At 32.2% G+C, this 24,614-nt stretch overlaps 1 protein-coding gene across 1 annotated transcript in view; it reads left to right on the forward strand.

Moving 5' to 3' along the window:
- LOC134722115 (uncharacterized) overlaps positions 1-24,614 on the forward strand; it is a 33,264-nt gene that overhangs the window by 6,768 nt on the left and 1,882 nt on the right. The window contains exons 3-7 of the mRNA XM_063585639.1: positions 6,835-6,913; positions 13,208-16,966; positions 17,745-17,942; positions 19,017-19,226; positions 20,918-24,328. Of these exons, the coding sequence (XP_063441709.1) occupies positions 6,875-6,913; positions 13,208-16,966; positions 17,745-17,942; positions 19,017-19,226; positions 20,918-24,328 (7,617 nt within the window). The 5' untranslated portion in view covers positions 6,835-6,874. The remainder of the gene's footprint in view (positions 1-6,834; positions 6,914-13,207; positions 16,967-17,744; positions 17,943-19,016; positions 19,227-20,917; positions 24,329-24,614) is intronic.

The following is a 24,614-nucleotide window of genomic DNA, read 5'->3' on the forward strand; positions in this document are numbered from 1 at the left end:
AAAGTCTGCAGGAAATAAACTTGCATTAAAAAAATTAAATAAGAAACTTCACAATGATGAGATTGTGTGGAAATGTATAGTAGAGTCAAAAGGTAGTTTAACTGTCAGCTGATTTGTCAACTACCAAATAGTCAACTGTTATTTCAGCTTGTCTCTTTCCAAATTAGATGTATATTGGGATTTTCATTGATAAAATCAGAAAACTTCTTTTATACGATTAAGGATGATGACGGACGGGTGCTTAATGTCCAGTGTCAAATTGATCTGCAACTTCAGGAGAACATGTAAATGTAATAAATAAACAGACATGCTTTGACAGATTTTTATATGACTGCAAAAAAAATTTGGGATCAAATACATGTATTAATGTTATGATGTTGTCGTCGAAGACACATTTGGTTTCCAGACAATAACTTTAGTTTTTTTTAATGGATCTCTTTGAAATTTAATAAGAAGGTTCAATACCACAAAAGGAACCCAAATCAAGCATTTTTCAGGATAATAACTTATGTATAATTTGCTCTGAAATAGTACCACATTGTTGAAGACCACTAGTAGCAGGTCTGGATTCATTTTAGAAATTTAGGGCCAAACAGGGACCAAAAACAAGCATATTTGTAGTTTCTGGACAATAAGTGTAAGTGTTCGGATCTCTCTGACAGTGTAAAACAAGGTATCATATCACAAAAGTAAGGCTAGGATTTAGGGGGGGGGGGGGGTAATTGCTCAAAGTGTGATTTGAAAAGTTTGGAGTGGGGGGGGGGGGTCAATTTTTTTTAGGCGTTCAATTTGTTTTTCAAAATTTTTCAAATTTCAAATTTTTGAAAAGTTTCAGCACAGTATTGCACAATAGATTTGTAAGATATTGACCTTTGTTTTGTGTCAGAAACCTTTATTATGTCAAACATTTGATCACATTCCAGATTTAGACAGTATGAAGCTTGAATATTGTGTCCAAATTTGCCCCAACTGTTGTGGTCTTATCAGACTGCACTCAGGGAAGCATTTTATTAACATGTTAGTTTAGAAGGTAACACCTTACCCGAACACATCATTGTGAATTTGAGCTGACCATTATCTAATCTTAAACCTTAATGCCACCTTCTTAACATAGCAAATATCAATTTTAAAGTGTGATCCTCTGACATGATTAATGTGCTTTCACATTACCAAGAAATTAGAAAATATTTAAAATTTTGTTAACATTAAGAAGAAAACAGGAAATTAATTTGATGTTGCCTATTACAAAAATTTTGTAAGATTTATGAAGTGTGAAAAAGATTACAATATTTACAAGTATATATCTCTTGCTCACAAACATGTAACACATTGAATAGTTTTTTTTTAAAGTTTCATTTAAGTAATTGCAAAAATATATATTGACAAAAGCCACAATATGTTGTCCTTTATTGATTATGTATATCTAAAGATGTTAGCTGGTGTATAAATTATAAAGCTGTTGTTTTATGTCTGTAAATTGTAAAATAGGATCACTTGATATGCAGACTTTTTGAAGCATAGAGGATCATTTAAGGTGAGATAAGCTTCAAAATTTAAAATAACATTTAGATAAAGATAAATCTTCAGCTAATTGATTGGTGATGTTTATGAATATTTAGGTATCTTTACAGCTAATTTCCTAATGCATGTAAAGCAAAACTTTGGTTTGCTTGCTTGCTTTGTTTGTATATTTGTTTATATGTACAAGCTTTGTAAATAAGATTGACATCTTTAAACAATATATGTACTATGTAGTCAAAGTTTAAACTGTATATATTATATTTGAATTTAATTGGGTGTTATCCTAATGATTGTACAATATAAAAACAAAGCAAACAAGCTAACTAAAGTCTTGCTCTACATGCTTTAGGAAATTAGCTGTAATAAGTAAACTTTTTGAAGCATAGATGACCACTTAAAGTGAGATACCAAATAAGTGTAAGAATGCATAACATTTAGATTTAGATAAATCTTAAGCTAATTGATGATGTTAATGTAAAAACCTCTTTACATTCTCAAGTATCAAGTTTACAACAGTTTTAAGAAGTTTTTACAGTGTAGATATATTTGAGATGTCTTTTATATATGTTTTTACTATAAAAAGCAAACATTACAGTTTTGATCCGACACAGATTTATTCAAGTAAATTTACAAGCAAATTTGTTTACATAATAAAATTGAGAATGGAAATTGGGAATGTGTCAAAGAGACAACAACCCGACCAAATAAAAAAATTCATATAAAAATGTATTTAAAAAAATAACTTTACTCAAAATTGGGACTCTTGGAAATTTTTATCCTATATTACTTTTATGTTCAAAAGATAAACACAAGTGAATTTTTGTAAAACTTTCTAGGATATCTTCTTTAAATAAGTATGTTATAAATTTATGAAACAATTCTTTGGTATTAAATTTTCATGATTTTTGAAGAAAATGTTAATTTTTAATGTATTATACGACCACAATTTGGTTTCCGGACAATAACTTAAGTTTAAGTAAAAAGATCTTTATAATTTTTTTTCAGAAGGTTCAATACCACAAAAGGAAGGTTGGGATTGATTTTGGGGATGATGGTCCTAAACCTTATAGAAATTAGGGGCCAAAAAGGGGCCAAAAACAAGCATTTTTCTAGTTTCAGGATAATAACTTGTGTTTAAGTATTTCTAATGCTCTGAAATTGTACAACACTGTTGAATTTGAAAATTTAGATGTTATTTGAATTACTCTATTTTAAAAATTCATGTGATTTTTACATGAAAAAAGTTTACGTGATTTTCATCTGAAATTCACACACGTTTCACATGAGATTCATGTGAAACTCACAAAAACTAATTTTCAGTGAGTTTCACGTATAAGCTCGTTTGAGGTGAAATTCATGAAAAATAATCAGTTTTACACACTTTTTTCGTCTTGTTTGCAGATATTGATCTTAAATGTGTTATATACTTAACCATGTCAAGTTATAGATCAAATTAACATTTTGTTGCAGTACAATGAACTTTAACTGGTAGGGGACTAATAATGTATTATTAAACAGTTGTGTGTGATTTGTACCCCTTTTTTTTTGCACTGTCTACGGCAAAAGTAGGGTATTGCATTTTCTGTTCTGTGTGTCTAGTAGTCTATCAATCACTTTATATACTTTTATATACCAGATTAAGGACAAATAAAATTCAGGGAAAAGTGCCTGTGGTTCTATTGATATCCTGTATAATGTTAAAGTTTTCGGTAAAGGTAGTTGACATAAACCTTACATGTTAATTATGAAGTGAAATATCAAGGTGTATCCCAAATAAATGGTTTTGACCTAGATTATACAGTTCACTCAACATAGAAATCTATGTAAAATTTAGAAATTAGTACATTCTCAGGTTAGAGTTTTTGGTTTAGTAAGTTAACCATGGAGTTCCTTAAAACTGAGTAAAAATGTACTCATGTTCATGGTGAAAGAACTTTTTCAAATTGCTGACAAATTTCGTCAACTTAAAACTTAGTACAAATGTACATTCATGGTGAAAGAACTATTTGGAATTGCTGAAAAATTACGTCAACTTTAAAGCTTAATACAAATGAGTTCGAATGTACTCATATTCATGGTGAATTTTGGAATTAGGACAAATTATGTTCACAAATCTGTTTGAGCATGTACATAGGATATAAGTGGGACATTGTGTCCTATAGACATTTAGTCTTGTTATGGTGATTATTTGACGAGAAATCATAAACGGTTAGTGTGCTTAAAAATTTGTTTAGATACATTGCACCAGGTTTATAATTTTGGTTTGACCACATCTAATTCAAGACACATAAAAACTGTAGAAAGATCTAAAGGACTTTTGAAATCAAAGAAATTTGAAAACAATATGGATTGGTTACATTGGTAAAAACCTCAGTTCTGTATTAACTGTATAAAGATATATGGAATAAGTAATGTCAATGTATTTGACGTCACCAAGACAAGATACGAAATAATATTAAGAGCTGAACAGTGTGATATAGACAGTGGGATGTCAGATAATGGCAGATAATTTGTCAATTTTTTAAAAATAATAGTCAAATTCACCTATCATGCCTATGATAAATCGTCTTTTTCAAGGTTCATCTGATAGGATTTTTAATATTTTTTTGTAAAGTCAAGGATTATCCAGAAAGTTACATGTTCATTCGTTTTTGATGTGTTTTGTTATTTGATTTTGCCATGTGATTATGGACATCCTGAAATTGATTTTCCTCTAAGTTCAGTATTTTTGTGATTTTACTTTTAACTTTGCTACCAAATAAACCAGAATCAATTAAAACATTTAATTTTAAAAGAAAAATGTTGTTTTATTTTAGTCTACAATTGTCTTCTTCGTCAATAATATGTTGCTTCAAAATCAATCCATTTATTTTTCCAATAAGTTCAATTCTCTTTTCTGCACATCCTGGTATTGAAATTGTTTAAACCTGATATAATACCGATTTCCTGTTACTCGAACTTCACAATATCAAAAACTATTGATGATATCAGGTATTATATTTATTATTTTTTCTAAGAATGATACATTTTCAAAAACTAACTTTATGAAGAATACTTAGAATTTTTAAATCTTAGAAACAATTCATTTACTTTGTATTTTACTTCCTTCATACTCTAAAATTTAGGTAGGATGAAATTAATTGTTCAATCTTAATGTTTATTTCTTGGTTTTGATATCATGCTAAAAAAAAAGGGGGAATATTTAATTTGAGCCTGGTACTGGATCTTACTGTTATAAGGTCAAGTAACGGTAAATTGGTGAAGTCACGGATTTATGAAATTTTGCTTATATAAAGGGCATATTGATTCTAATTTAAATAAGTTGAAAAAATATATTATTTTTAAGATTCTATTACATAAAATTTCTTTAAACAGATTGCACATTTGTATGAAATACACATAAAATGACTAAATAGCATACTTAAGATTGATTTATTTATTTCTCTAAACAAACTTATAGATTTTTTCCAAGAATTGCAATGTTGTCGATTGATATATTATACTTCCTTTTAAATGATAAATACTAGTTATAGGATCAGGTCCATTGTTTGTAGGATATTACAAATCTATATTTATAAGTGTGTTTATTGGAAAAAGCATCTAAAGAAAATTTAGCATGGCTTAACTACATTACAACAAATGATATGCTTATACTTTGTGTTTTTTTTACAAACGACAGAGAACCAACAAATCTTTACAGCTGATTGCATTGAGTATGTAGGTAAAGGAAGATCTTTGGTCAGCTTGCTTGCTAGCTGAACCGTGAAGTCATTATTGGATTAGGTAAACTACCCTCCTTTAAGAGTAGACTAGTCCGACAGATAACCAATTTATCTGTCTGAAGGACTACCCTTCTTCGAAAGGAGGATAGTATACATTACCTATAATAATGACTGCATGGTTCAGCTAGAAAGCATACTTAACGAGATATAACCTTTACATACACACTCAATGCAATCGGCTGTAATACATTATACTGTGGATTCATTTATTTTCGTGGGTATCAATTTTCGTGGATTGCTGAAAATTTGCTGGATATTTGATTTCGTGGTTTTGCCAATCTCTGTATACAAAGCCTGTTGAAAACATGATATTCGTTGAACATTTGAATTCGTGGTTTACCTGTATCCACGAAACCAACGAAAATTGGTATCCAACGAATAATAATGAATCCACAGTATATAGATTCCCTTAAGTGAATTCCCTGGGTATGCAGAGTTGTTATGTTAAATGTCATGTTAATGTTAACACTGTTATAACTACAACACTTTAGGGATTGTTGCAGTAAATTAACCAGATCAATGGGGGTTTTGTTATTATTTTTTCACAAAAGAACTTTACTTTGTAAATCTATAATTTTTTATTCCCATGTGATAACTGATATCATTGAAATAGATCTTTTAGCTGGTACTAACATATTCATTTTTTCTGAATTATTTATTGATTGGTTATAGTGGAATGAGAATTTAAAGATAATTTATTAAAACATTTTTGTTTGATTTGACCAACATTCTATATTTTGTTCATTGATTAAAAGAATTTTTTAATAGATTTCACATATATATTAACAAATAAAACAGATTTTTTTTGCACTGGGGACAATAATGCCATTTGAAGGTAAAAATGTACGAACTTATCAAATACAATACTGTATTTAATATTCTAGTACAATACTCTTGAAATTTTCAAAAATAATTCTACTTAAATAAATGCTGTTGCCAATGACTTTGATCATCAACCATAAAATTGATGACAGATTTTATCCAATTGAAACAGATATCAAGTGGGCTTGACCCCATTTTAATGGTTCAGTGATCAATGTGTTATTGCACAGTAAATATCTCTAACATTCTGCCAGTAGAATGGTTGTAAGATGTATACCATTATCTGTCTGATAGTGCCATGAGATGTAAGCTTTGTTGTGCAATGTTAAAGTTTTTGTTTCTTGTGGGATGCCATTGTAAGTAATAGGTCAACTATGATTGGTTAAGAAAATCAGAAAGAGGCACCTTGCAATATTGAAGTTTTCTTGATCAAAAAAGATCTCAAAGAATATCATCATATAAGGAAAATGAAGCAAATGAAAATTGTAGAAAACAAATGTTTTACATATATATGTAAAATTAAAATTGAGAATGGAAATGGGGAATGTGTCGTGTCAAAGAGACAACAACCTGACCAAAGAGCAGACAACAGCTGAAGGCTACCAATGTGTGTTCAATGCAGTCAGAAACTCCCACACTTATCTTTTTGTAATAACAGAAGTTGTATGGAGTAAAAACTGAAAACTGAATTTGATTGTTCTAATTTCAGGAACTATTAGATGTGACAATATTTGAGTGTTCTTGTTGACATGAACAGAGACATTAATGACACAATCACATCATCAGAGGTAAGCACAGTTAGTTTGGTAACCAAGGCAACAAACAATTGAAAAACAATATTCAATATTATCAGAGTTTTCTTTAAACAACCTCAGACTTAAAGAGATGTTATTTGATGTTCAATGTGACAATATTAGGTCAATCAGGTCTTACACTGAATTGTGTATTGTTCTGAAATAGCATTGCTTGTTGGTTTTGAAAGTTGAGGTTTTTGGAAAGTTTGCTATAGCTTGCTATAGCAATAAACTTTCTTAAATCATTGGCCTCTAACCGAAAATGAAAGGTTATCTTACTTTAGGAAGTGTGTCCTACTTCTAGACAATGTAGTTCTGGTGTTTGAAAACTAATAATAGAAAGATGCTTTTGAAATTTTGAGCTTTCCAATTTTGATGGCACACAACTTGAATAAAAATATACTGAATTTTCATCACTAAACCAAATAATTCAACTTCATTTTGACGAACAAACAATACTTCGCAGATCTACGCTTCGCGGAAAGTAAAATCAATACACACATGAGACGGCAGTTACGTTATGCTTTCAGTTTATCGGTATTCTCCAGACATGCGTCAGATCTATATATGTGTGCCTCCAGACGGGAGTACTATATTCCCGGTTTCAAAAGTTTCCTACCTTCCTCCGGTTAAAGAGAAAATTAATACTGTGTTTAAAATATTTCATGAATGAACCTTTTTCTACGCTGACTACGATTTTTTATAAATGTTAATGCAATACCTAAAAGCCCGAGACTATCGAAAGTATTATGGTATATCATCTAATTTCGACCCACAACAACCTCGGACTATAATAAACTTGGCCTTTTACATATTCGGCATTACAATATGGGATTACATTGAACAGATTTCGTAATTGAACTACATTGTACTTGCTATTAAAACTCATAACAAAGTTTTTGCTCAGTCTTCTTATTTTTTTCTTGGGATAATTTAGGTATATTTTGAGAGGCCAACAGAAGGGAGTAACTAACTATAAGAGCCTATGGGATTTTTTTTTATTTAAATTTTCAAATGACTTTAACTTGAAAAAAGTAAGTGACAGACACATATGGTTTTCAGTAATGATCACAGGACCATAAAATAAATCAAGTTAAATTTAGGTTGAGTCCATGGGGTCACCCAACCCAACCAATCATGTTTGATAACTTAAAAACAGCCATGATCCCCACCCCTAAACCATATATATTCTTATTCAGTGCAATAAAACAAATCAAATGAAATAAAAGGCGAGTCCCCAGGGGTGACTCTTTTTTGGGGTCAGCCCCACCCCCTCATGTTTGAGAATTTGGAAGCAGTCAAGATCACCACCCCTATACCATACATATTTTTGTATGGGGCAATAAAACAAATCAAATGATATATAGCGGGAGTCCCTCTGGGTCATCCCCACTCCCTTATGTTTGAGAACTTTTAAACAGCTGAAATCCCCACTCATTAACAATATATATTCTTGTATTGGACAATAAAACAAATCAAATCAAATTAAAGGCTTATGCCCAGGAGTCACTCCCACCCCCTTGTTGTTTGAGAACTTTTACGGTTGAGATCCCCACCCACAAACCATATATATTTTTGTATGGGGCAACAAAACAAATCAATTGAAATACAATGGGAGTCCCTTTAGGTCAGCCACACCCCCTCCTACTTGAGAACTTGGAAATGGCCAAGATCCCCACCCCATAACCATATATATTCTTGTACTGGACAATGAAACAAATCAAATGAAATTGAAGGCGAGTCCCCAGGGATCACTCCCAACCCTTTGTCATTTGAGAACTGTTAAATGGTTGAGATCCCCACCCATAAACCATATATATTTTTGTATGAGACAATAATATAAATCAAATGGAATATAGAAGAAATCCACCAGGGTGACCCAAACCACCACCCCTTTTTTTGAAAACTAGTAAAGGGTCGAAATCCCCACACCTAAACCATTTATATTCTTTTATGGGGCAATAAAATAAATCAAATGATATATAGTGGGAGTCCCTCTGGGTCATCTTCACCCCCATATGTTTGAGAACTTTCAAACGGCTGAGATCCCGACCCTTTAACCATATATATTCTTGTATTGAACAATAAAACTAATAAAATGAAATACATGTATAATATTAAGAGTCCCTCAATGTCATCCCACCCAATCCTGTTTTGAGAACTTGTAAACAGTTAAGATCCACCCCATTCTTTTTGGAAACTGAAAACTGTCGAAATCCCCACACTAAAACCACATATATTCTTGTACAGAATAATAAAACAAATCAGATGGAAAAAAGGTTAGTTCCTTAGGATCACTCTTACCCCTATCTCCTGCCTGTTTAAGAACTTGTAAACTGTCTAGATCCCCACCCATAAATCATGAATATTACTGTACATGATTTCGAGAAGGTTTGAATGACATACAGGTGTAATACCTAGACGTCACTTGTGCATATCACTTTACTAGACCAGACCACTTTGCCAAATGTCAGGCGACTGTTGGAAAGACTAATTTTGAGAGCTTTGTTTGGGATACTTTCAAGCAGCATCCTGTTTATTTCTTGGTAAAGTTTTTTTTCTTTTAAATAGTTAACCATGCAATCTACACATTTACAATCTGTTTGAAATATTACAATCTACCTTTGCAAACTTTCCACAGGTGCTATCCAGCACTTTGATTTTGGAAGTAACTGAGTCAGTGTTTGTTTATAGTATATCCTTAATTCCTAACATACACTTCATTTGAACTTTGATGGATAGTTGTCTCATTGGCAATCATATTCACCTCATTTTTTTTACAAGAACTTATTGCATTTTGAAATTTTTTATACTGATGGCAAGAATATTAAGGTGGTACATAATGCTACAGGGAGATAACTCTAGAAAAATCATTTAAATGTTTTAATCATGTTCTATTGTTCTAGGTTAAATATTAAGCTTTTCAATGATCAAAATTGGGTTTAGTTAGTCAAACTGCCATTCATCCCACTGATTTTGTGTGTGGTTCAACTTTGTCGTAATTTTTATGTTTTTATACGACCGCAAATTTTGAAAAAAATTTCGTCGTATATTGCTATCACGTTGGCGTCGTCGTCGTCGTCGTCGTCGTCGTCCCAATACTTTTAGTTTTCGCACTCTAACTTTAGTAAAAGTGAATAGAAATCTATGAATTTTTAACACAAGGTTTATGACCATAAAAGGAAGGCTGGTATTGATTTTGGGAGTTTTGGTCCCAACATTTTAGGAATTAGGGGCCAAAAAGGGCCCAAATAAGCATTTTCTTGGTTTTCGCACTATAACTTTAGTTTAAGTTAATAGAAATCTATGAAATTTTGACACAAGGTTTATGACCACAAAAGAAAGGTTGGGATTGATTTTGGGAGTTTTGGTTTCAACAGTTTAGGAATTAGGGGCCAAAAAAGGGCCCAAATAAGCATTATTCTTGGTTTTCGCACAATAACTTTAGTTAAAGTGAATAGAAATCAATGAAATTTAAACACAATGTTTATGACCACAAAAGGAAGGTTGGTATTGATTTTGGGAGTTTCGGTCCCAACAGTTTAGGAATTAGGAGCCAAAAAGGGACCCAAATAAGCATTTTTCTTGGTTTTCGCACCATAGCGTTAGTATAAGTAAATAGAAATCTATGAAATTTAAACATAAGGTTTATGACTATAAAAGGAAGTTTGGTATTGATTTTGGGAGTTTTGGTCCCAACAGTTAAGGAAAAAGGGGCCCAAAGGGTCCAAAATTAAACTTTGTTTGATTTCATCAAAATTGAATAATTGGGGTTCTTTAATATGCCGAATCTAACTGTGTATGTAGATTCTTAATTTTTGGTCCCGTTTTCAAATTGGTCTACATTAAGGTCCAAAGGGTCCAAAATTAAACTTAGTTTGATTTTAACAAAAATTGAAACCTTGGGGTTCTTTGATATGCTGAATCTAAAAATGTACTTAGATTTTTGATTATTGGCCCAGTTTTCAAGTTGGCCCAAATCGCGGTCGAAAATTAAACATTGTTTGATTTCATCAAAAATTGAATAATTGGGGTTCTTTGATATGCCAAATCTAACTGTGTATGTAGATTCTTAATTTTTGGCCCAGTTTTAAAATTGGTCTAAATTAAAGTGCAAAGGGTCCAAAATTAAACTAAGTTTGATTTTAACAAAAATTAAATTCTTGGGCCTCTTTGATATGCTGAATCTAAACATGTACTTAGATTTTTGATTATGGGCCCAGTTTTCAAGTTGGTCCAAATCAGGATCTAAAATTATTATATTAAGTATTGTGCAATAGCAAGTCTTTTCAATTGCACAGTATTGTGCAATGGCAAGAAATATCTAATTTCACAATATTGTGAAATAGCAAATTTTTTTTTAATTAAGAGTTATCTTTCTTTGTCCAGTATAGTAAGCAAGAAATATCTGCAAGAATTTTTTTTAATTGGAGTTATCTTTTTTGTCCAGAATCAACTTAAATCTTTGTTATATACAATATACAATGTATATTCACTTTTTACTACCAACTGATAAATTTAAATAATCTTTACCATTCAGTGATAACAAGCAGTTTTTTTACATCTTAATATTTTATGTTGTATTTAAATGAGTAGTAATTGTTGCAAACTCCTTTAGAATTTTTTAATTGAAATTAGTTTTGGAATAAGGGAAAGGGGGATGTGAATAAAAAATTGGGTTCAATTTTTCTCATTTGAAATTTCATAAATAAAAAGAAAATTTCTTCAAACATTTTTTTGAGAGGATTAATATTCAACAGCATAGTGAATTGCTCTAAGAGAAAACAAAAATTTTAAGTTCATTTGAATACATTCATTCTGTGTCAGAAACCTATGCTGTGTCAACTATTTAATCACAATCCAAATTTAGAGCGGAATCCAGCTTGAATGTTGTGTCCATACTTGCCCCAACCGTTCAGGGTTCAACCTCTGCGGTCGTATAAAGCTACGCCCTGCGGAGCATCTGGTTGTCAAATGGTCGAAGTTAATATTTTGTCAAAATTTTATGAAATTCAATGAGCCAAATTAGTTTTAGTGAAGATGTTTGGTACCAACTTAAAACACTTTTTTGTAGACCTTATTGCCTTTTTGAGATCTGAAGTACATGACCTGAAAATTATTAAACAACTATAAATATCTTACAGCAGACCCTGTGGCTTTGAGCAGTCACACATTTCTCTTATGGGGTCAACATATATTTGTGTTGTCAAGTTGTGCTGAACATATTGCCATAAAGTGTATTGGGTTCATAGTGAGGATAATCACCCACATTTAGATATATATATATATTTTTTTTTATGAAAAGTCACTACATATGATAAGTCAGCATTCTTGAATAGGGGAATATTTGTATAGAAAGCACATAAAATCAGCGAAAAACATAGATATTTCTTAAAATCATCTATGTATTAAGGATTAGAAATTTGATGATTGTTAGATAATTTATGAACATTTGTTGTCTTTTATAAATGGGCACATGTTTTGAAAGAATTTAATCTGATTTTTCGGTAAATATAAGAGAAAAAAGCTAATTTTTTTTCAGATATGAGCCAAAATTGTATGCAAAATATTACCAAAACCTGTGACAGCCCATTTTCTGTTCCTTGACCTTTAAAAAGTTAAAAACCTTTAGTAGTATAGATATCTGTTCATTTCTTTGTAGATGTTGAGTACCTTGATTGATTGATTTCAAGTATTTAACATTAAATTGTTAATGTCACATCTGTTATACTTTAAATATACAATGTACTATTCTAGTACATATTTGGATTTTTTTTCCTCCTAAAAATTGAAATTGAAAAATTTCTGAATTTTTCGTTTCCATTTTGTAATTTTAGTTAGCCTCAACCAAATGTTATGAAACTTACACACAATGCTTCAAACCACAAAATACAAATCAAGTTTGAATTTTGTTCAAAAATGACACGAGATTGCTATTAGACAACACCAAAGATAGTAAATCAATTTGGTATGTCCTAATTACAGAAATATATTTAACAGTTAATTTTTACATGTGCATACATGCACATTCAATATTACCAAATTAAAGGGAATAGATTTATAGCCTGGGAATAATGATGTAGAAAACTTACATTATATACTTTGTTTTTTGATGGTTTGATTTCACTTATATGTACTACAACTTATAACTAAGTAGAAGTTACAAATCATTGTAGCATACTCTTATGTAACAACATAATATACATACATTTAAATTTTTATTGTAACCTACATAACAACATATTACACATACATGTAAATTGTATTCAAAGACTTCTTGTATTTCAGACAACACATTGGGAAACCACATCAGATCAGGATTTGCTGCCATTGGAACCTGATCAGGAAATCAAATTAAAAGGTCAAACGTGTAAAGAAAATGGAGGCATTAGTAAAGATAATGACAAAATAAAATTAATTACTAGAAATGGAGGCCAGGAGGTCAAACCTTTACAGTGTGACCAAAACCAGGACCATGGTTTGACAGAATTAATAAATGATGAACAGATAATAAGTAAAAATTATAAACAAAATGTAAATAATGCTGAGGGAACAATTTGCAGTAAGCCTGTCCTTCAACAGGCAGACTACAGCACTGATGTCCATGACACAATAAATGGAATTTATGTACAACTGGCAGACAACAGCACTAACATCCAACAGACAGGTAACAGCACTAATGAACAACAGTCAGGAAACAACACTAGTGTCCAACAGGCTTATAAAAGCACTGATGTGCATCAGGAAATAACTGGAATTGATGTCCAACTGGCAGGTACCATTACTGATGTCAAACAGGCAGATACCAACACTGATGTTCAACAGGCAGATACCAACACTGATGCTCAACTGGCAATAACTGGAATTGATGTCCAACCGGCAGATAAAAGCAATGATGTCAAACAGGAAGATAGCAGCACTTATGTCAAAGAGGCAGATAAAAGCATTGATGTCCCACAGGCAGATAACAGCACTGATGTCAAACTGGAAGATAACAGCACTTATGTCAAAGAGGCAGATAACAGCAATGATGTCCAACCGGCAGATAACAACACTGATGTCAAACTGGAAGATAACAGTACTTATGTCAAAGAGGCAGATAAAAGCATTGATGTCCGACAGAAAGATAACAGCACTGATTTCAAACTGGAAGATAACAGCACTTATGTCAAAGAGGCAGATAAAAGCATTGATTTCCGACAGAAAGATAACAACACTGATGTCAAACTGGAAGATAACAGCACTTATGTCAAAGAGGCAGATAAAAGCATTGATGTCCGACAGAAAGATAACAGCACTGATGTCAAACTGGAAGATAACAGTACTGATGTCAAAGAGGCAGATAATAGCACTGATGTCAAACTGGAAGATAACAACACTGATGTCAAACTGGAAGATAACAGTACTGATGTCAAACTGGAAGATAACAGCACTGATGTCAAAGAGGCAGATAACAGCACTGATGTCCCACAGGCAGATAACAAAAGTGATGTCAAACAGGAAATTAAAAGCGCTGATGGCAAAGAGGCAAATAAGAGCACTGATGCCAAGGAGACAATAACTGGAACTGATGTCCAACAAGCACTTATCAGCACTGACCTCCAAAAGGCAGATACCTGCACTGATGTCAAAGAGGAAGATAACAGTAATGATGTCAAACAGGCAGATAACAGTCATGATTTTCAACAGGCAATAACTGGAATTGATGTTAAACAGGCAGGTAACAGCACTTGTGTCCAACAGACAGGTAACATCACTAATGTCCAACAAATAGGTAACAGCTCTAATGTTCAACAGCCAGAGAGCAGCCCTTATGTTCATCAGCCAGAAACCAACACTGATGTCCAACAGGCAAATAAACAAGCAGGTAATATTCAACAACAATCATGTCAAAATCAAAACATTCAACAACAACAAAATGATGGCAAAGACCATCAACTAAAACCAATTATCAACATTGCTACTAAATTAAGTTACAACCAACAGGAACCAAGTAATGTCATTGACATCCAGGAACAATTGGTCAATGATAACAGCATTCAACAACAACTGATTGCCAACTCTTATATCCAACCACAACATAGTGACATCAGTTATACTACACAACCAATTGGAAACAGTAATGCCAAACAACAACCAATTGACAATGATGACATTCTGGAACAATCAAGTTACACCAATAACGCCATACTTCAATCAATTGACCCACTGGACACCCATCAACATGCAGGGGACAAAAGTAACAGCCAACAACTACCAAATGATAAAAATGACACAAAACAACAATCAAATGATAAAAATTGCACCCCACAACAACCAAAAGATGAAAGTATTGCCAAGCAACAGCCAAGTGAGCAACCATGGGATACTAAGAACAACCAACAACAGTGCCATACCAGTGGACATCCATGTGATATTGAGAACAATAAAGCCTCCCAACAACAGTTACTTACAAGCAAACAACCATGTGATGACCAGAACATCAAAACAGAGTCCCATATCAGTGAGCAAACATGTGAAGCTCAGAAAAAAACCCAACAATGCCATACCAGTGAACAACCATGTGATACTAAGTGCAATAAAACCCAGTGCCATACCAGAGTGCAACCCTGTGATATTGAGAACAACAAAACCCAGTCCAATACCAGTAAGCAACCATTTGATCCCCAAAACAACCTACAACAGTGCCATACCACTAAACAATCATTTAATGTAAAGACCAACCAACAACAATGGCATATGACTGAGCAACCAAGTAATTCCAAGAACAACAAAGCTCAGTGCCATACTCTAGAGCAACCATCTGATTCTAAGAATAACCAACATCAGTGTATTGCAATAGAGGAACAAAGAGAAACAAAGGACAACCAACAATTAAGTAAAATCAGTGAGCCAGAAAGTTGCAGGAAGGTCAATGAATCATTAAGTCAAACCAGTGATACAAAGGACACCCAACAATTAAGTCAAATCAGTGAGCCAGAAAGTGACAGGAAGAACAACCAACTACAATGTTATCCCAAGATACAACTGAATGACAGCAAGGATAGCATGGACCTAATTCCTTCGACTGAAAAACACAGCACACTTTTAGGTAAACCAAATACCAAGGTGAAGGACAACTTAAAGTCAGTGGAACAACAAATGGGGGATCCAAATCAAAGATATTTCAAGGTAATCGAAAATTATTATAATGGTGGTCAAGAGCTACCTATTGATCTATCAAATCCAAATAAAAAGTCCAACAATCACGATGGAATTCTGTTAGCTCCTAAACAAGTAAAAAAGCAAGGTGAAAACGTGGTTTCCCCACAACATTGTCATTCCAGTAATCCTGATGGCAGGATGCAACAATCTAAGGATCAGCACAGTATGAAGAATATGATTCACCAATCTACAATGAAAGATTGTATACAGTCAACTATCATTCATAATAGTAAAAAAGGTGAAAATCTTCTACACAGTCCCAAGAGAAAACCTCGTAGAAAAAGACAAAAAAATTGTGATATCTTAGACATGCAGGAGCTTTATAAGACCTACCAACAGGAAGATACCACTGACTTCCATTTACAAGGCAATGATGTACAATATCTTCATTCAATCAATGAACAATTTGGAAAAATACAAGAAAACCAACCACAGAAAACTTCAGTTGCAGATTATCATGTGATGAGACAATTAAGTCATCCAACTAAACAGGAAGTTGTAATGGATACTGAATATGGCGGAAGCAGTAGTCAGCAGAGGGACAGTAATTCAGAGAATAAACTTCCATTACCGGTAGTTACATATCAACGTCAACAAAGTGAAAATTCAGAAAATAGTCTTCACATCATCATGGATCAGAGTACTGGTAATGAACGAAGTGAAAGTACAAGTTCAGAACATGAACTTCAGATTGCAACAGATCATACTGATATTGAAAAGCTAGCTGTCAAACTAGAGATTGATGAACAGGTCACATGTGAATCTGAGACAGAACTTCCGACCAATCAACAAAGTGAACATGGCACAGAGAATACAACTCAGGATGACATTAGTCACAAAGAGGTTAGTGTTGATACATAAATTAAAATTTTAAATGAATTAGTCAAGTGAACAAACATTTTCTTGCAGTACACTACAAACTACTTCTATTAAGCTGGATGGATAAATAATTGAGACTGTCTGATATAGAAAAAAAAAGAAGATGTGGTATGATTGCCAATGAGACAACTCTCCACAAGATACCAAAATGACACAGAATTTAACATCTATCGGTCACCGTACTGCCTTCAACAATGAGCCCCATACTGCATAGTCAGCTATATAAGGCCATATATAAGGTCGAAATGACAATGTAAAATAATTCAAATGAGAAAACTAACAGCCTTGTTTATGAGTCTGTCTCAAAACGTCATAAATCCTAACTACTAAAGATAACAGCATCCTGGTTATGACAAGAACATTATTCGTTCAGCACAATAATGAATTATTGTCTTGTCTTTACCAGGATGTTTTTGCTTTTGATTGTATAATATCAGTCAAAGGTTCAGCTATTTATCAAACAGTAGTACAAAAAGTTCGTGAAACAGAAATAAATCAGTTTGAAAAAGAAGAATCAGATGACTTCTTAAAACATATTCTTCTTTTAATTTTTTTTACCTTTACATACAGTTAGTTATCCTTATTCCGTGTATGCATGTATTCAGTGAAGTTGCAAAACATCCCCTGTTTCAATTCTGGGCAGTAATAAAAAGAAAGTCATTTTTAAACTTATTCATTTGCCAGATGTAGTCAAAAGTATGATGCAGATTTTGCAATATATAAATTTTTGTTTATTTTTCAGAATAAAAGTATTTTATTTGTTTGTAACACCTGTTTGAGAGAAAAGATGACCACAGCTACCTTTCCAAATGGTCAAACACTAGCTAGGCATGCCATTCTAGAACACCATCCTCTACCTAACTTGACCGGACCATATTTCCAGTTCACCTGTCACACTGAACACTTCAACTACTATTGCATTCCAGTTGTACAGGAAAAAGTAAGTTTAAACATGTAATGTTAAATGGGGTTATCATTTAGTTAAAGGTGTCATAATTAAGTAAGTTTAAACATGTAATGTTAAATGGGGTTATCATTTAGTTAAATGGGGTTATCATTTAGTTAAAGGTGTCATAATTAACAAGTAGTCAGAATGGATATTAATTGAGTCTTGAAAGAATTTTCTTAATTTTCTGATTTGTCATTCCAGAGTTATAGGACTTTACCTAAGTTTTAATGTATTTTTTTATGCCCTGTCCACAATAGTAGGGGTATAATATTATCTGATCAGTGTGTTCATTCGGCCTGCATCCAGTTAATAGTCTTCTGTAAAGGTAGTTATGAAGTTGTGGTCATATTAACTGAAAACTTTGTACAAATATTCATAATCATGTAAACGTTGTGGATATTTGCCAACTTGAGGCTTTACCCAAATTTCAAGGTTCAATGAAATTTTTGGGAGATAAAAATTGAATATTCAGAAGTCACCAAATAAGAAGTTAGTGAAATTACCCTGATGGAGAAACTTGCTATAGGATATGCTTAGCCTTTAATATGACTGTTAAAAGTCCCATAACTCCAAATCTTAAATGTCAAACCAGAAAATTTAAATTAAATTCTAGCCTATAAGATCACCAATCCTCTGAACAGTGTAAAATTTTCAGAAATTTGATTCAAATATACTACAGCTATAACATGTTAAAAAATGTATAAATATTGCCCTAAATATGACTGTTTAGAGCCCAGAACAGCAAACCAGGAAATTTTTAAAACCAGAAGCAAGCCTGAATCAACCATTCCCTTCAACAGCATAAAGTTAGTAGAAATTTTATCTTAGCATTCTAGAGCTATTGAATGACATGCTGAAGATAATATAAATGTTGAGATAAAGTCACATTGTTTTTCAAGATTTGTTAATGTTATTCTTTCATTATACTCTTATAAAACTTAGAAGTGCCTAAAATTTGTATTTTGTTGAATTTTTAAATTCTAAGTCACCCTACTAACGTTATCCGTGAATTGTTTAACTCCTGGAATGATAAATACATTTTAATAATCACCATTATATTTCCAGCTTTATCCATGTAAGTTTGGGAACTGTACTGAGACATTCACATGTGCCCGTCTGCTTAGAAACCATGTGACTGACCATCATACCAAGAAACAACTGGTATTTGAATACAAGAAATGTCAGTACAGACATTGTGAAAGATTATTTGCTAGCCAGGAGGCCAGAAAACAACATGTTAAAGAATTTCATATAGATCACAGTATAAAAAGAGAGGTATTATAACATGTTATTCAATGTATTTCATTTCTATAATCTATACATGCACCACATTTGTTAAGTGATTTGGAAGTGGTACAATTGTTTTTAATGCTTTTTGATAATCACAAAAATAATTTTACACATTTTTTTTCTTCATTTTACTGTACTTGTTCAACCTTCACTATTTTACCTGCTGTACCTATGGTTGATAATTGATATACATCACAGAACCTGTTACTTATTTATTACATTTGTATAATGGAATAGAAGACAGATAGTTGAAACATATTTTATTGTCCAAAAACATTGACAATAGGATTAGACACAAGTTTTAAAACTTAGAACATCTTTTTCATTACATACAAATAGTAAATAACAGAACAAAAATGAAGACATGAAATTAACAAGAAGACAGATAGGGATTTTAAAATTCTTTTTGATATGACCTATTAAACATAAGTCAATTTTAACTAAGTCATATATTTGTTTTTTGATTCTGAGTTATATAGAAGTCAATGAAATTTGTGATTCTATCTCATTTAATGATGATTGTTTAACCAATGCCTCTCAGTTCCGGTCCATTTATAATATTTTTGGTTTGTTAACACAAAATATTTATTGTTTTAATTGATGGGCATCATGTCATACACAACATCACCCTATGATTTTGTAACACATTTTCACATTGAGTTGAAATATTAAATATCTGTTCTTGTATAAACCGACTTATCGGTCGTCCCACTGTCTATATCACTCTGTTCAGCTCTTAATACTATTCCGTATCATGTCTTTGTGACGTCAAATACGTTGACCCGGCCTTAATAACTTTGACCCGTACTTATCAGCGACGTCATAATGTTTGAACCGACGTTAATAACTTTGACCCGAACTTATCAAGTCATCTTTTGAGTGCTGGTGAAACAAAGAAAACACTTCCGAAACATACAAATATAGCCCAATAAATCGATTATCAAATTATCTGCATATTGATATTGTAAAATATCAGCTGCTTGACATAATATGAAGGCTTTTTGAACTCGTTCGCTACGCTCACTCGACAAAAAGCTTCATATTATGTCTCGCAGCTGATATTTTACAATATCATCATGCAGATTACCTGATAATCGGTACATATATTTATCTTTATTATCTCATATAAATAATATACATGGTATACCTTTGATTCAAGACAGAACCATAAATGCAGTTACTGTAATCATCATTATTACATATATTAAGGTGGTACCCAACACTTTCACTAGAACTAATTTGGCTCTCTTAATTTTCATAAAATTTTGACAATGTATTTACTTTGACCCTTTAACAATAATATATAGTAAAAATTTCAAAAATTTAGAACCAACGTTTTGTCAGAAAAATTACACTGGTTATATAGCAATTTGACAAACACCAATTTTAATCAGTGAGAAGCCTAATATTCCCTTTACAACACAACGTAATTAAAACGTTTAGCTGACTTTACAGAGTTACCTCCCTGTAGTGTTAGGTACCACCTTAATTCACATTTGGTCTAACATCTAGATATTTGATATTTCAATTCCCTAAATATTTTAGCACACACAAATTTTACAAGATTCATAAAAATAAAAGCACTTCATTTCTGTCAAAAAGGAGGCTAATATTCAGCAATAAATAGCTAGAATTTTTTATGTAAAATGTAATTAGAATTAATTTTGTATTTGTAGGATGGTTATGGTGCTTTGTGGATTATAAAGAGCTCACCAAACGAGAAGATTGGGGACAAACAAGGGATGCACAATAATGAACGTATCCATGAAAATAGTTTTCAGGAAATCAGGAACTTCTTTGTAGAAGTTTATGAGGTCACAAGAATAATCGTCTCATCTGGTGATTATTTTGTATCGTTTTGTGAGAATTGTGCGTTCTATAATGCTCCAAGAGATTTCGACAAACATAAATACGGGAAACTGTGCAAAGATGAGAAACAGTGTGATGTTTCTTATGTATGTCGTGAAATCAAAAATGCATATGGAGATTTTATCGTTGATATCAACAATGTTAAAAGTCGAATGTTGAATAGCGGAGTTTTATTTCATGATTTTCATTTTGGGTGTTGTATATTTATTGATGATGTTGAAACTCGATCAGAGATCAAGGAAGACGAGGGTGAAAAATCTATGGATTCTGAAAGGGATATTCCTGTATTAAAAAGGATTAAATCAACAAGTGATGTATTGCAAAAATCAATGGATTCTGAATCTGATATTCCTATATTAGAAAAGATTAAACCAACAAATGATGCATTGCAAAAATCAATAACTGAAAATATTAAACAAACAAGAAATGAATTACAAAAATCAATATCTGAAAATATTAAACCAAAAGATGTTGAAGCTGACATAGGAGATTTGGTGTTTTTGTATGGTAAACCAAATCCCAACTACTCACCAGCCTGTCCAGAAAATGTAGAAGATAATTTAGAGAGTCCAGAAGGAGAGATAATTTACCATGAAGACAATGATCTAGATGATTATGCTGTTTTAAGTTGTGATGCGTTTCCAAGTGAGTTAAACACTTCAGCAGAACCAACTGAAGACGAAATAGACAGAAAGGATGTCATAAAAGTTGAAAGTTATTGGGAAGAATTTGGTGATGATTCTATAAAAAGAAGCTTAAACATTTCCACAGAGGATCAAACAATTGAAAGAACTATGAAGTCAGAACCTATTAATGAAGAAATGGTTCTGACTGAAAATGTGAAACAGGAAATAGACAAAAACGGAAAAACTAAAACCGGTAAAATTGGGTCAGCAAAGTCTTCAAAGAAGTTGAACATGAAAAAAACATCCCAAACCGAGGGAAAAAAGGTTCATACTTGGAAAGAAGAGGAAATAGGGAGCTGTATTTCAATACCAGATTCGCACTTGGTGACAAGTGACTTCTTATCTGAAATTTCAGAAAATTTCATTGACAGTGGTTTGAATGTTGTAGAAGATAGAAACAGTAAGATTCAGAGGTCATCTGATGTAATCTGTGATACACTGGAAGGTGGATCTACCAGTATAAAAAAAGATCCAAAGTCTCAAAAGAGTTTTAACAAAGATTCCAAGTCTCAAAAGCGTTTTAACAAAGATTCCAAGTCTCAAAAATGTCTAATTGAAGATTCCAAATCTCAAATATGTTTGAACATTCCTAGTAGTAGTAGTAATAGTGCCTTGAAAAGGAGTTTTAGTGTACCTCTGGTTAACCACTTCTTCAAACAAAATGTACCTCTGGATGAAAAATTTGTCAAACAAAGTGTACCTCCGGCTAACAAAGTCTTCAAACAAAGTGTTCCTCCAGCTGACAAATCTGTCAAACAAAGAGAGAAAAAGCAAAAAATAAATGATAAACAAAGTAAATCCCCTCCCAAATGCTCAAGTAGTAGTGAACAGAAAAGAGGAAAAGAGGAAAAGAAAGAAACTTTCAGTAAAAAGCCATATGGTCCATTGCCTAATATTGAAGGAAATAAAACCAATAAAAAATTCAAAAACACTAGCAATTCTTTATATGAAGATGGTTTTGACTTAAAAGTGGATAACAGTGGAAGAAAACAGTCCCAAAGTTTGTTTTTAGATGAAACAAAAAAGAGTCATTTCGAAAATCCAATTCATGACACAGATGATGATGATGATTATGATGATGATATTATAGAACTGGATATTGGTAGCACTAACAAGAACCATGTCAAACTTGACAGAAGTCAAAGTGAAAACGATATCAGTAAAAATGTACATCATGATATAATAGAAATAGATGTAGATCCCCAAAACTCTCATAGCACAAATGTATATAACGATGATATTATTGTGATAGATACCGGTGAGAATCTCAAAGACAAGCATAATATAGAAGGTCATTCCAAGGACATTCCAGTGAATCTACATAATAAGAAAAGATACTCTGATGACATAATAGATTTAGATATTGATGACGATAATGAAAAGTCAGATAATGGAAGTAGAATTTCACATAATACCTCAAAACTCAATAATGTAAAAACTGAAAGTACAAAAACACTAAAGTCACATGACAAAGTGATATCAATTGATAGTGATGATGATGTTCGATCACATGACAAAGTGATACCAATTGATAATGATGATCATGTCCTGTCACATGATCTTTATACTAATGATAAAAAACAAGTAAAAGATGAAATCTTCGATGATTCTGACGATACAGATGATTATACTCATGTAGAGCACAGTGAAGTGTCGCATTCAGATTTTAAAACAAAAAAGTTTTCCTCTATAAAAGTTAAGGAGAAAAATTGGAAAGCGTCTGACAAAACTGATTTTCCTCAAAATAGAACATTACTGGACAGCAACAGAAAACTGGGTGAAAAAAGCAATGTTAAAATTGATCATGCCAAGAAAAAAACTCAACCTTTTCAACTGAAAAGAAAATTTTGTGAATGGAAATTTCCCAAGAAAACTAATCTTTTAACTTCAAAAGTAAAAAAAGAAACAAATTCTGTGATCGAATCAGATTCTATGCAGAATGTCTGTGATAATGTCAAATCTGACGCATTCCAAAAACTTGTCTCACAGGGTGAAAGTCCAGTGAATGAAGAAGGTACTGTTAATGAAACTGGATCTGAAATAAAACCTGAAAGAGAGAAATGGATTGTAGAAGGACATGAAATTAAGGATTGTAAAATTAAAGTTTTTAAATTAGATGACAGCGATGTAGATTATATTTGTCATGAATTAAAATCAGGACATAAAACAAATTATGCAAATTACCTTGACTCTATGCAGAAATTGGATGCACGTAATTATGATCAACTAATGAATGGATGTTTAAAATTAAATATGAAGCCTAGAAGATTAAAAAGGATCGTAGAAATCTGTAAGAAATTATTTGAGATGAATAAATATTTTCATGATAATCCTCATAAGAGAACAGAAAGGACAAGAAAAAGAAAATCAAACTCATTCATGCCAAATGGAGAGTTAAAGAAGAGAAAAAGTGATAATAATATATTGGAGTTTGTTGATCTTGATTGGATAATGGATTCTGATGATTCAGTGTCAATATCTGAGGACGATGAGGATGAAGACACAGACTTTGATGATTTAGATTTTACAGATGTAAGATTCTTACAAATAACAATGAAATACAGTCTTTCAGTATAAACTTTTGAATCCACATGCCCAAATCTCTACTTGAAATAAATTTTGGATAAACTTTATTGGCCCAACAGCAATTTTACAAGCCTGGGCTGGTGGGCCTGTGGTTAAGCGAGAAGACTGTGAAATAGTGTATCATTGGGTCATCAGGTTATCTTGTTTTTTTTATGCCCCACCTACAATAGTAAAGGGCCTCAGGGGCATTATGCTTTCTGGTCTGTGCCTCCATCCGTCTGTCTGTCTGTTC

This window comes from Mytilus trossulus, chromosome 6 (assembly GCF_036588685.1).
Source record: "Mytilus trossulus isolate FHL-02 chromosome 6, PNRI_Mtr1.1.1.hap1, whole genome shotgun sequence".
In the NCBI taxonomy this organism is placed as follows: domain Eukaryota; kingdom Metazoa; phylum Mollusca; class Bivalvia; order Mytilida; family Mytilidae; genus Mytilus; species Mytilus trossulus.